The sequence below is a fragment of the Vidua chalybeata genome, chromosome 2, assembly GCF_026979565.1.
Source record: "Vidua chalybeata isolate OUT-0048 chromosome 2, bVidCha1 merged haplotype, whole genome shotgun sequence".
NCBI lineage: Eukaryota > Metazoa > Chordata > Aves > Passeriformes > Viduidae > Vidua > Vidua chalybeata.
Window position 1 is genome coordinate 81,709,101 of NC_071531.1, and position 12,263 is coordinate 81,721,363.

The window sequence follows — 12,263 nt, forward strand, 5'->3', positions numbered from 1 at the left end:
CTGTACATTCAAAACATCAGTAAAAAAGAGAAAATCAGAAGTTAAGCCCTAGACAGGAATGTAACCTGCCTTTCATTGTCTGACAAGAGCGGTTTATAATACATGTTTCATATTTCAACCAGACATAAGAATATTAGGAAGTTGTAGTATAGCCTCACAAAGTTAATATTGCTTTTGGACTCATTCCTGGGTCTGATCTAATCTCCATTTAAGTCAGTGGAGATTTTTTTTCTTGCTTCAATAGGAATTGAGTTTGTGTTTTAATACGCAGTAAAGCCTACAAAATTTGTGCAATAAAATAAAACAGAAGGGCACACTTTGCACAGTGGGGGGCCTTAAATGAAGGCCTTGAAATAGCATTTAATCACCAGAGTAAGGAGGCAGATTTTCAAAGCTGACGGCTGCGAGCAGTGCGGGGGGATGAGCGACAGGTCTCCTTCGTGCTCTGGTTGAGTTTGTGGCTGATGTGATACCGCTGCCCGCATTCAGAACTGGCCCTGGTTATTTATGGCTTGAGAAGACTTTAAAAAGGGGTCAATATGATCTACGATTTATTCTGATTCCCACTGGCTTTGGTGGCCCCAGTGTACTGAATTGGTCTGGCATTGGTGCTCAGGTTCATGTCTTTCTTATGCTAAAACTGTTTAATCCTTTGGGTTATATTTACAATTTACCCTTTAATGAATAAAATATCTCCCAAAAGATGTATGCAGTCTGCTTTCATGCACACAAAACTATGTGTTCTATATGAGGAACCTAAATAAAAAAACAAACAAACAAACAATGGGTTAGGTATAATGTTAGTTTTCTTGAAATCATAAATATTCTTCCTTAATTTGGTGTGAAATTCCTGTCTACAAATCATGACATTTTGGTTGATTTTACATTCACTGGTTTGATGAATAATAGACTTGCAACATTTTTTTAACTTTTCCTGCTTACAATAGCTCTCCACTAAGTATCCTTCAAAAATCACATCTCTGCTCAATGCAAGGAATCTGAATTAGCTCTGACATTTGCATTTGCACTCACAAATCTTTCCATGGCTCCCCTGTGTGCCAATGTGTGGGGGAAGGTTCCAGCCAGATCTTGGGGGTAGGTCCTTCATCTTGGTGCAGCTGGATGAGGTATGTAAGTTCTTTCTTTTCCCTCTGTATTTTAGACAGAAAAAAAAAAATTAAAAACTCATTATTCAACTGTTTTCTTCTCAAGCTACTTTCATTTATTACTTTTTCCCAGCAAGGCAATGTAAACGAAGACCTTTGGCTGACAGCTCGATGACAACCAAGGTGTTGTGTTTACTTCCAGGAGACTCACAAAGTCTTTGATAAAAGATCATGAATAATTAGTAGTATTTTGGAATCCGTGATTTTTCTGTTTCTTCCTTTGAGAGATGTAACAGCCCTGAGTACTTCATTGTTAGTCGGCATTCCTGATGGTCTCATTTCTGTCATTTTAATTTGGAGACAAACCAGCTTCTGTTTTCTAGCTGGTTTGCACTGAGCCCCTTTGTTTGGAAGCTGGAGGAGGGAAAGGCAGATATGGGACTCTGGAAATGTTTTCTTCTAGCATTTCATGGCAGAAGCTGACATGGCCCTTGGACTTACTGAGGGAGTCTGTTGGTATTTTGGGGTCTGGAGTCAGGACGGTGCATGCGGTACCCTTAGTGCTTCATTCACCCTGAAGGTTATATGCTTTTATAGTGACTTTAACCACCAAACCTTGCATTTGCACTAGCAAGGAACTGGATTTGGGTGGGAATGGGCATATTGCACTCTGGTAGCTGGGAGTATCTGGGAGTGTCTTACTGTAGTGTCTCTTCTGTGCTGCAGCTTGTGATGAGGGCATGTTCCGCCTTTGCTGCCTCCCACTCCTCCTGCCCACCTCTACAGCTGCTCCTGGGCCAGGCTCTGGAAATAAGTGGGCCATTCACCTCATCTGACCTTTCCTAATTTCCCAGTCTGAGATGCACATTTGTGCAATTAGCTCATACTCCTGAAAAAGGTTGAGGAGAGTAAGAAACATCTTTTGTCAGTGAGGCTCTTCTCAATTGATGGCTGATGCAATATGTCCCCCTGCAAAACTACTGCAGTATTTTGAAAAGGAGAGAACTACGTATTTCTATGTGGCATTTCTGTGTGATAATTTTTGGAAGAGTAGCAGATACTTCATAGTCAGTCTTCTTTCCCCATGTCTTGTTCATTGGTTACTGAGTGTATGGCTACTTCTACTGGCAACTTTTTTAACATGGGCTACTGAGTCACTCAGCAAAATCACATTCTGTGTTAGTTTCTGCAGCTAAGCCAATAACTTGGATAGAAGAATAGGGTCTATTGTCTTGTGTCAGTACCAAGGTGCCAAATGATGTGAGATTCTGGCCTGTCCCTGACAAGCAGTTGCTCCTGCTAGATATCCTCCTTGTGGAATATTTGCACTCTCCTTTTTCTGCCATTGACTTCCAGCCATCAGACCTCAGTTTGCTTTTCTCAGCTAGATTAAAGAGCTTTGTTACTCTCTTTTGACTTTTCCACGGACAGCTTCTTACAGACCACCAAGCTGTCTTTTAATCTTGCCTTGAAAAAACTAAACAGAATTGAACTCCTTTCAATGTTTGTGCTATTGAGGGTATTCATGAAGGATGATCTGACTTTTAGGAGGAACATATGTGTGTAGCAGATATCCATGGCGATGGGCACCTATGTAAACAGCCAGGCTGACAGCTCCAGTAAACATTCTCTTAAAGAGCTGTGGCAGGTCCATCCATCACACTACCTATATACACAGTACTGTCAAATATGTAAAGTAAACAAACAGGGGACAAAAAAGAGGTGATGAAAGAAATAATGCTTTTCTCTCATCCCTTTTTGTTTTAAGAGCCTCTCAGGTTTCTCATCATGATAGTAAATACATGACTTTCAGATATTTTTTGGGTGGACCACATCATTTGAAGTGGTCTGGTGACAGATATACAGCAAATCAGTGGGAGAGGAAAGAGGGAAATCCAGTTTGCCAATTCTTTATCCACTTTAATAGTTTCTTTTTTTTTTTTTTTAACCTTCGTCCTTCATAATGCTATGTCTCATTTTATCCAATTGCAGGAGCCATACAGAAAGCATTGTCCCATTATTTTCTCAGGGAAAGGGGGAAAACAAGCCTTAAAGAGAAACAAGCGTACAACCTTGGCATTGCTGGCACATTGCCAAGCCCAAGGGCTGTGCTTAATTTACATTAAAATGTGCTAAGGATTTTATTCAGCAGCTAATGCACGCTGTTGTTGTTTTTCACTTACAGTGTTTGTAATGCACGTGGTGGTTGGCAAATTGCATGGGGCATATGTACTTGGAGGTATGCAGTGGCAAGCTTATTAGTGGCACTGCTTTTTGGATTATTGGCTGGCTTTATTTCTGAGGCTGCCCTGGGCCTCAGGTGGTGCTGGCTCCAGGCCTTCAGGGATACTGCAAAATCCAGCTGAGGGCAACATAAAGAGCTGGCTCACAGCTGTGTGGTTGGATTTCAGCTGTCTTACATAAAAACACTGTAGTGCCACCATGGTGTAGCATCCCAGTGGATGAGAACATCTGTTTTATCTATCTTGTTCAGAAATGTGTCTGCAAAATCTTGGAACTTTTTGGGTTTTAGTCCCTTTGAAATTTTCATGATTTCTGCAGGTGTTTCTTCTGGATTTTTTTAGTCCAGGCATCCTTACTTTGCTCACATTTCTCTTTTAATTAGCAAGCAGGTGGAAAGAGTGCACCACAAAACCCATCCAAGAAAAGCCCTTAGAGCTGCTCCCAAAGGCCTCTCCTTTTTTCTGCTCCTGTAATAGCAGGAGCTATTACCTGTTAATATCTATGAGCTTTGAAGTAAGTGGTGTGTTTTCTGAATTTGTTGTGATTTTATCTGAGGATATTCCCCTCCTTTCTCTCAGCTAAAGCGAGTGAGAGCCTATCTGTGAACTGCCCAGGGAATATTTTGCAGCCCCTGCTATCAGCTCTGTCGGCTCTTTGCATTCATGCCATAGTGATGAAAAAGCAGTGTTGACGACCAAATATCATCATTAGTCTCAAGGGTTAACACCTCATGTGAAGCTGGCATTTGGCATCCCTCTGGAAGGATGTCATCCACACCTGTGCAGAGTGATCCATTAAATATTTGGGCAGCTTGTGTATTCTTGTGGGTACTTCCTTTATATCCATATGTGGGTGTACAGCAAGGAGACATTTTGTACAGAATGTTGAAGACCATGGTAGAAGGTATTCCTAGGATAATGGAAGGATTTCCATGCGAAAAACCTAAAAGTGAACAAAAGTCTTCTTATTTATCAAGCTGTTGTGTGGTGTTGACAGGTGAAACAACAAGACTTATTGAGGAAAAGGAATTAATTGTATCTGGGACCTTTTAATAAATCAAAAGTAAAAGTAAGAACCAGTGTAGCAGACCCGTTGGCAGTACCTAATGCTTGTTCAATGATCCTTCCCTTCTGAAATACAGAAATGAAAAGTAACTGTTGCCAGGAGTTATAAAATGAAGGAATGACTCAGAAGATAGATTTATTATCACCTCAGTATCGGTGAAATTCAGCTTCATAAACATAGGTTAATCTGCTAAAACCTTCTGTGCTCTCACTGGGGGGAGAAGCCTATTTATTTCAAATTTTGTTTAAAGATGTAAAATAATTCTTCTTGTTTTCTGAATAAATCATCATCTCTAGTATCACTAATATTCATCTTTTTTTCCTGATTATTTTCTATGTGGATATTATTTATTTATTTGTTTGTTTGTTTGTTTGTTTATTTCTATAGGTTGTTATGGGCACTTCTCATCCCTGCAGTGTAATTTGTCTTCTAGATTTGCAGGCTTTTTTCATTGCAGTTCACCATATATTTCCCCTATGTTTCTACAGAAACTCATTACATAGCACAGGCTGCTGCCAACAAGAATATTTAGAATACACTCTGCTTTTGTCCTCCAATGCTGCCCTACTCACCTACAAAGTATAATAATACAAGGATCTGAGGTTACTATGAAACAACCTAAGCCATACATGACCAGAATCAGTGCTGCTCCTTTCCCCTTCCTCTATTATATGGTTGATCAAATGTTAGGAGTATACTTGTCAGTTCAAACTAGCATTAAATACACAAAAAAAAAAAATCCAAAGCTTGAAAAAAAATTGTAGTATTAAAAAGTATCTTATAAGAGAAGAGCAAATACATGTGGCATCTCTGTGTCTGTGTGGTTGGGTTCTGTGCTACCTTGAAAATTTTTCTAAGACTTGAAGCTGTCATGGAAACAGTGCAGTTGGATCCTTAAAAAAAAAGCCAAAAACACACACATATCTTTTATTAGTGGTGACCTTAGAGCAGCTCTGTCCTCAATAATTAACTGATCATTTTGTTCTAAATAGCATCAAACACATCTGAGACTAAATTCAGCTTTTCTGTGTTCCTGTTTTGCCCTGCAATTTCTCCATAATTTGCCATCTACTAATGACATGATTTGATGGTTTGCAAACAGTCCTTTCGAGTATTTCTTAAGCTTCAGATCCACTGCATTAGTGTGTCTCTCAAGATGAGCAATGCTGTATTAGGAGATGAAAATGTTCTTGATATATGGTCACAGAAGTGATAAGGAAGTGCATTTGCTAATTTTGATGCTGGTGTGATTTTGTGTGTGGTACTGGTGTGTTTGGTCCTCTGTGCACTCGCGGTCAGTGCTTAAGCCAGTGAAGGTTTGGACTATGCCAATACAAGCAAGTCTTAGAGTGGCAGAGTTTCTGCTTTATCACAGAATCACAGAATGGTTTGGTTTAGAAGGGACCTGAAGGGTCATCTGGTTCCAACCAGACACAAACCAGGTGTTAATGTCAGGAGGAGGATGGGTTTCTAAAGCACTTCGGGCAGAAATGAGGTGAGCGGAAGCCCTTCACACCAGGACAGTTCAGGCACAGGGCTGGTAATTCAGTCCCTCTGTGGCTCTGAGCCAGAATCACATTAGCATCAGAATAAGGAAATGCACTTCCTCACCACTTCTGTGGCACATATATCAAGAACATTTTCATCTCCTTATACACAGATAGACTTTCTCTTTTGTTTCTTAGGACCAGGTAGAAAACCAACTGATGTTTTCTTACACCAGTAGGTAAAGTGGCCAAGCCTTTCCTTCCTCTGTGATAAAAGAGGATAGAAATATATTTGTTATATTCATTGTCTAAGGGCTACTGTGTGAGCTTTTGATAGCTTGTTATCCAGGATTTTGGCATTGTGCAATGAGGGAGCTCAATTTTAAATTTACTGTCTATTTTCTTGAACTTGGATGGATTAATTTTAAATTGCCTTCTAGGTTTTCTTCTTTAGCAAGGGCACAGGCAGGAACAAGAAAAGAAAAGCTTTTTTTTTTTTTTTTTTTGGTGCAATTCATTGTCAGTGGTTGTATCCCTCCCTACTGTTTCTTCTCTTACTCTGCCAGCTTCAGTTCTAGCAAAGAAATGGCTGTGGCATTAGGCCATTTATGAAGAGCCATCCTTTTACCTTTTCTCCCTCTCAATTTCTTGGGAAAAAAGATTGAGATGTTGAGCTGAGTTCACAAAACAATTCCTGAGTTCAGGCTTCTGTTTTCATTTGTTGGACAACTTGAATTTTTCTATGGGTAGAGCCTTTGTTATATGCTGAACACATTTCTGTAGTATGGCCAAATGAAAACAGATGTGATGTTTTATTGATCCTATTCATGACATCCTCTGCTTGCTGTTTTTCTACAGGAGTTATCTACACAGCAGATGTTCTTGACCGGGAGACAACCAAATCCTACTGGTTGACAGTGTATGCAACTGATCATGGTGTTGTCCCACTCTACACTACCATCGAAGTCTACATTGAAGTAGAGGACGTGAACGACAATGCCCCTCTCACCTCTGAGCCTATCTATTACCCAGTTATCATGGAAAACTCCCCAAAGGATGTATCTGTCATTCAGATCCAAGCCCAGGACCCTGACTCCAGCACTAATGAAAAACTGACTTACCGGATTACAAGTGGAAATCCCCAGAACTTCTTTGTGATCAATCCCAAAACAGGTAACAAAACCCTGTTGCCTCAGGGCAGTGGGAAAATGCAATTTACGTATTTATTGGCTTTCACCCCTTCAGGGTGCACTGGTTTGCTTTCCAAACCTCTGTTTTCTGATAGCTTATGTGACTAAAGCATCTTGTATGTGTCTGAAGCATTCTGCTTTGCATCGGTGTGCAAAGGCTCTGGCAGATGATGTGCTGCAGATGTGCTGCTGCAGCAATCACTCTGCCCTGGGTCACTGAATCGCTGCTGGCTGTTGCCTCTTCCCTGTGTCTACAGGGATGAGACTTTGCTGCATTGACTGCAGAGCAGTGCTAGGAAGCAGATTCAAGCTGTTGCAGGCTACAGAGCACTGTTTCATTCTTTTATTAGCTGGTGTAGCACCACTGAAGTAAGTGACATGATGGCTGTCCAGCACATGTAATAAGGTTCCACGTTAAAGTAGGTGGATTTAATTCTACAGCTTGCTTTACACAAAAAAAAAAAAAAAAAAGAAAAAAAAAAAACAGTTTAGATGACCTAAACGTCCCTCTGGCCTTTAAAAAAAAAAAAAATCTGTGTGTTTGCATTGATTTCTAACAGCTGGGGATGTAGCTGGTGGGTGCGGTGTGGCAGACAGGGTGATTGTTTTAAGTTAAAATTCTGTTGTTAGATGGCAGTGGAGCATGACACCCATGCAGAGCAGCTCTACACATGTCTGTACCCCAGGTGCCTTTGCTGAATGAGGCTGATAAAGAAATTTACTTAGGAGACGTAGCCTGAGGTTGTGGATGCTCTGCTGGGTGCCTACCTGTGCTTGGCAGCCGTTTTCCTCACTTCAGCATGTACCCAGCTTTGCTCACTCACTGGGCTTGTGGGGACCCTCCAGCATGATCTGGAGCTTGAGAGTCAAAGGGATCTTTCAGAGCAATATGCTGATCTTTATGACGGGAGTTCAGAGAATTCATACAGTGCTCCTGCTTGTTTTCATTCTCCTACTTTTGTTCTGGGGTTTTGATTTTTTTTTTAAAGTTTATTTATATCTTCTGCTAAATTTCTAAACAGCTAAAAAACTAGAAGGAATAGATGTGAGAGGGAACATTTTTAATTTTGTGTATGGAAATGATGTTCACTAAATAGATTTTCAACATTTGGTTGGGCAATCCTATTCCAATGTGTGGCATAAGAAGGGGTCAGGATCTTCTCAAGCGTAAGCCCAGGTGAAGAATTATGGAGAATGTATAATCGCTGTGTTCAATCTGCTGAGCCCTAAGGCGCATATCTCACTTATTTTTAACACTTGGAATGGCCGAAGATGCTCTTCCATCTGCATCCCTTCTCCCCCTCCCCACCCCATAAATCCCATCTGGGCAAAGTAGCAGAGTTAGGACTCACAGTGTTTAATGCTTGTGCTTCCCTTCCATCAGCTCCTCCTGCAGAGCAATCTGCTCAGCGCAGCCCTGTTTATCTGCCAGGATGAGCCTGTGACAAGGACTGGAGCTGGGCATGTGGCAGCCCTGCAGCACCCTAGCCTGGTGGCACACCCTGTGGGTTGGCTCTTTGTCCCTCTGGAGAGCAGGCAGGATCCTTTTCCCTAACAGTGAGATCTTACTCTCACAGTTAACACTGACAGTGGTTAATCTTCATTTGGACTGTGGAAATTGCTGTCTGAGAGCTTAAAGGCTTCAGGATGAGTAACTTTGCTGCTTGGGCAACTCCCAAAGGGCCCCCCTTACACTCAGTAAGCATCCTTGCTAGTGACTGGCTGTGATTTGTTATAGAGAGGATAAATCATCCCTTTTCTATCCAATTCAGTGCCAAATGCAGAGCAGTGAGAACTGGGCAAAGAACTCCAAGCCTCTTGGAGTTTGTTTTGAAAATGATGAGGCTGACAGAGTGTGTGTGTCCAGAGATCCCTTTTCCCAAAGGGGAGCGCCAGGCCTTGACATCAGAAGGCTTTCTCCTGATGGGATGCTGATGTCCGAGAAATAAAAGCATAATGGATTTTCCTAGAGAGTGCCCCTGGGGGTCTCTGACAAGGCTCCTTTCAGCCGTCTCCCTGCAGTGCACTAGTTTTCTCTAAGACAGTAATTTACACTCCAGTTGTTTTGTACAGGAGACTTCTGCATGCACAGAAGAGGTTCGTAGCCTGCCAGCCTCATACTCTAGCTGGGATTCAGCAGAGCAGTGACTCACGTAGAGTGTTGCACAGCAGCCCTAAATGTGACAGCATGCTGTATAATCAAGATGAAAAGGTTTAATGTGAACCCAAATAAGCTGCGATTGCTGTATACGTGGGCTGAATGAGCATAAACCTGCTGTCGGGGGAGAATAGTCATTTGAGAAAGGGGATCTTTTATTTTCTGTGTCACTTTGGAAGTTTCAACACTGCCAGCAAACTGACATCTCACTCCTGCGAGTAATCCACTGCTGAGAGTCAACACGAAGGCAGCATCCTGCATTTTTTACATCTTTTGGTGGGAACTGACAGAAGAGATGGGGAGTTTGCTGGAGCATAGGGATGTTCTCAGTTGTCTTTGGAGGTCAGCAGTGACTGTGTTTGCCTTCCTTCGGAGCTCACTTTCAGCTGCCTTGTAGCTCATGCAGGTCAGGCAGGTTTCTGGAGGCACATGGGCCACTGCACATCTGATCAAGCAGGGACACAGGGAGTCCAGGTTTTGTTCCTGGTTCTAATTCAGGATCATAATTGCAGCCAATTCTTACACTCATGATTGATTATTTGGATAGCAGAAGCAACATTACTCCTTGTATGCCATATCTGTAGATAGAAGAAACCTCTTAATAGACAAGTTGTCACTTCCTACATTTTTACAGACTGGCACAGCTCGTGGTGGCTATTTTAGGCAGTCCAACTGCAAATGTATTACGTGCATTTCGATCTGTTTGAAGGCAGGCTTCAGACCTTTCAGGATTATAACCTGCAGTTTGCTCTGTGGGTTTTAGAGAGATGAAGAGTTGCTCCTGCAGGAATGAAGAGCTGCTAAAAAGCCACTGATAGCAAGATTTGGGCATTGAAGTCACCCTGGGCGTATTCTCACTGACTCTGCTCTGGGCGAACAAGTACATGGTGGCAAGGGCCCTCCTCTTTGGGCTTGGGGTTTATATGAGTGCTCCAGAGAAGAGGACAGGAACATAAGCAGCCCACCCATGTGTGTCAGGATTGGAAAGGTAGTGTGGGCAACCTCCCATGAAGGCCTTTTTTTTTCTCACCTTGATATTTTTATTGAAATACAGCCAAGCACCAGTTTGCGCCTTGGTACGCACTTTTATCTCATGAGCTGATATTCATAGGTACAAGTACTAAGTGAATAATGAAGCACATGAGCACGTGTGAAACCATAAATTATTTACACTGGAAAACAAGGCAGCCTTGTTCTGCTAACTGGTGGACACTGCAGCCTAAGTGTAGCAGGTCCAAGAGAGCAAGATGGGATTTTCCTTTATAGAGGGCAAGGGGAATATATTGCAAAAGCACAGTTTTGTGAGGGGAGTAGGAAACATGTTTTTCAAAAAGTTGAGGTGACTGTAGGGGTTACATGACTACAAGGAAAGGCATTCCCCTGGGCATTTGTTTCCCAGCTGTGTATACACACAGCAGCAAGGGAGGCATTCCTGGAGCTCAGCATCTTCAGCAGCTGCAAGTCAGCCTAAACACTCATGTGGCTGCTGGGAGAGCCGGCCTTTTCCTCATAGCTTGACTTTTGTGCTTGGGAGGGCTAAGGGTTGCTTTGGCAGAGCACAGGGTCACAAGGCTGTGCTCCTTTGTGGGTGGTGTCAGACGGGGAGGATGGCAGAGCTGCTGCTGGAGCAGCTGGGCTGACCAGCTCCCCCAGGAGTGCCACATTCGGCCTGAGCCGAGTCAGTTACTCTTGGGTGAGGGGCATGTGGAAGAAGGTAAATAAAACAGAAGATGGAGTTAATAAAAAAAATTGATTGATCAGAGCTGTAAATTCGTACTTTTATTTCATGTATATGGGTGTTAATTTCACAGCACAGGGGTAATTTACTGTGTTGATTTATTATGTTTCTGCACTCTGGAAAAAATTAATTTTAATTCAAGCCATTGCATTACTTTGTTTAGTGTTAACATATTTTGAACAAACCCAGTAAGCTTCTCTTCAGTCTAATATATATTACTTAAGAAATTCTTTAACTAACACACCAACAAACCAAATTTCACTCGTGCACATTCTTATTCATTAATTTACTCTAAAATTATACTTATGAGTCTAGAAAATCTGCTTATACCTTGCTTAGCTTTTTGTTGGCACCATTTATACAGAGGCAGATCTCTGGAAATAGTATTTGCAGCAGTGGTTAAGGCAGGATGCACTTTTAGGTTTAGAAATAGTGCATGTAGGTCAGTACATCTTTGCAGAGCAGCAGTACTCTGCCTCTGGAAGCTGTCTCTGAACTGTCACATCTGCACCTAGATTTGGAAAGACTCTGGATCTTTTCATGCTGAAGTAGAATTAATATTTATATAAGCTAATACGGGGTTAGTGAGTGTCAGAATTTAATTGGTACGAATGCTGCTCTTCTCAGTAGGCTGGGCTTTGCTTTCTTTTGCACTCACAAAGCCAGCTGGCGAAGAATCCTGCAGGGTCTGAAAGCCACATTTGCTCTGCCATACTAAAATAGTGCTTCACCCTCCTGTCGTACGTCCTGATTTTTACAGCCTCTTTTCTTTGGCTTGTCCCGAGAAATCCCCGCACATCTTTGCTCTCACAGACCGAGACAAATCCAGTGGTTTACTGCTGCTCCACATCCTGATGGCCGCCAACAGTAGAGATGCAGGGTACCCAATGCCTCTTTTCAGCCCAGAAATCATAGAATCATGGAATGGTTTGCATTGGAAGGGACATTAAAAACCATCTAGTTCAAACACCCCTGCCATGGGCAGGCACATCTTCCACTAAACCAGTTGCTTAGAAGCCCATGCAGCCTGGCCATGAACATTTCCAGGAATGGAGCTGGGATTATCCTTCTATCACAGTTAAATATTATAGCTGTTGTTAGAGCAGACCTTGAGAAGGGAATTGCTCTGGGCGGCTCTGGAGGGTTTCCCAGTGGTCATGGTGGGTTTCTAGGTTTCTCAGCCTGTTCTTGTAGACAAGGGACACTCGCCTGTCCCGACTGCTCCATTCATGCTGCTAAACTCTTAATAAAAACTTCCTCTGAAATAAGATCTTC

The 12,263-nt window shown here is 42.2% G+C and overlaps 1 protein-coding gene across 1 annotated transcript in view; it reads left to right on the plus strand.

Moving 5' to 3' along the window:
• Positions 1–12,263, plus strand: part of FAT3 (FAT atypical cadherin 3) — a 334,025-nt gene that overhangs the window by 109,054 nt on the left and 212,708 nt on the right. Inside the window, exon 3 of the mRNA XM_053935206.1 lies at positions 6,761–7,075. Coding sequence (XP_053791181.1) covers positions 6,761–7,075 — 315 coding nt within the window. The remainder of the gene's footprint in view (positions 1–6,760; positions 7,076–12,263) is intronic.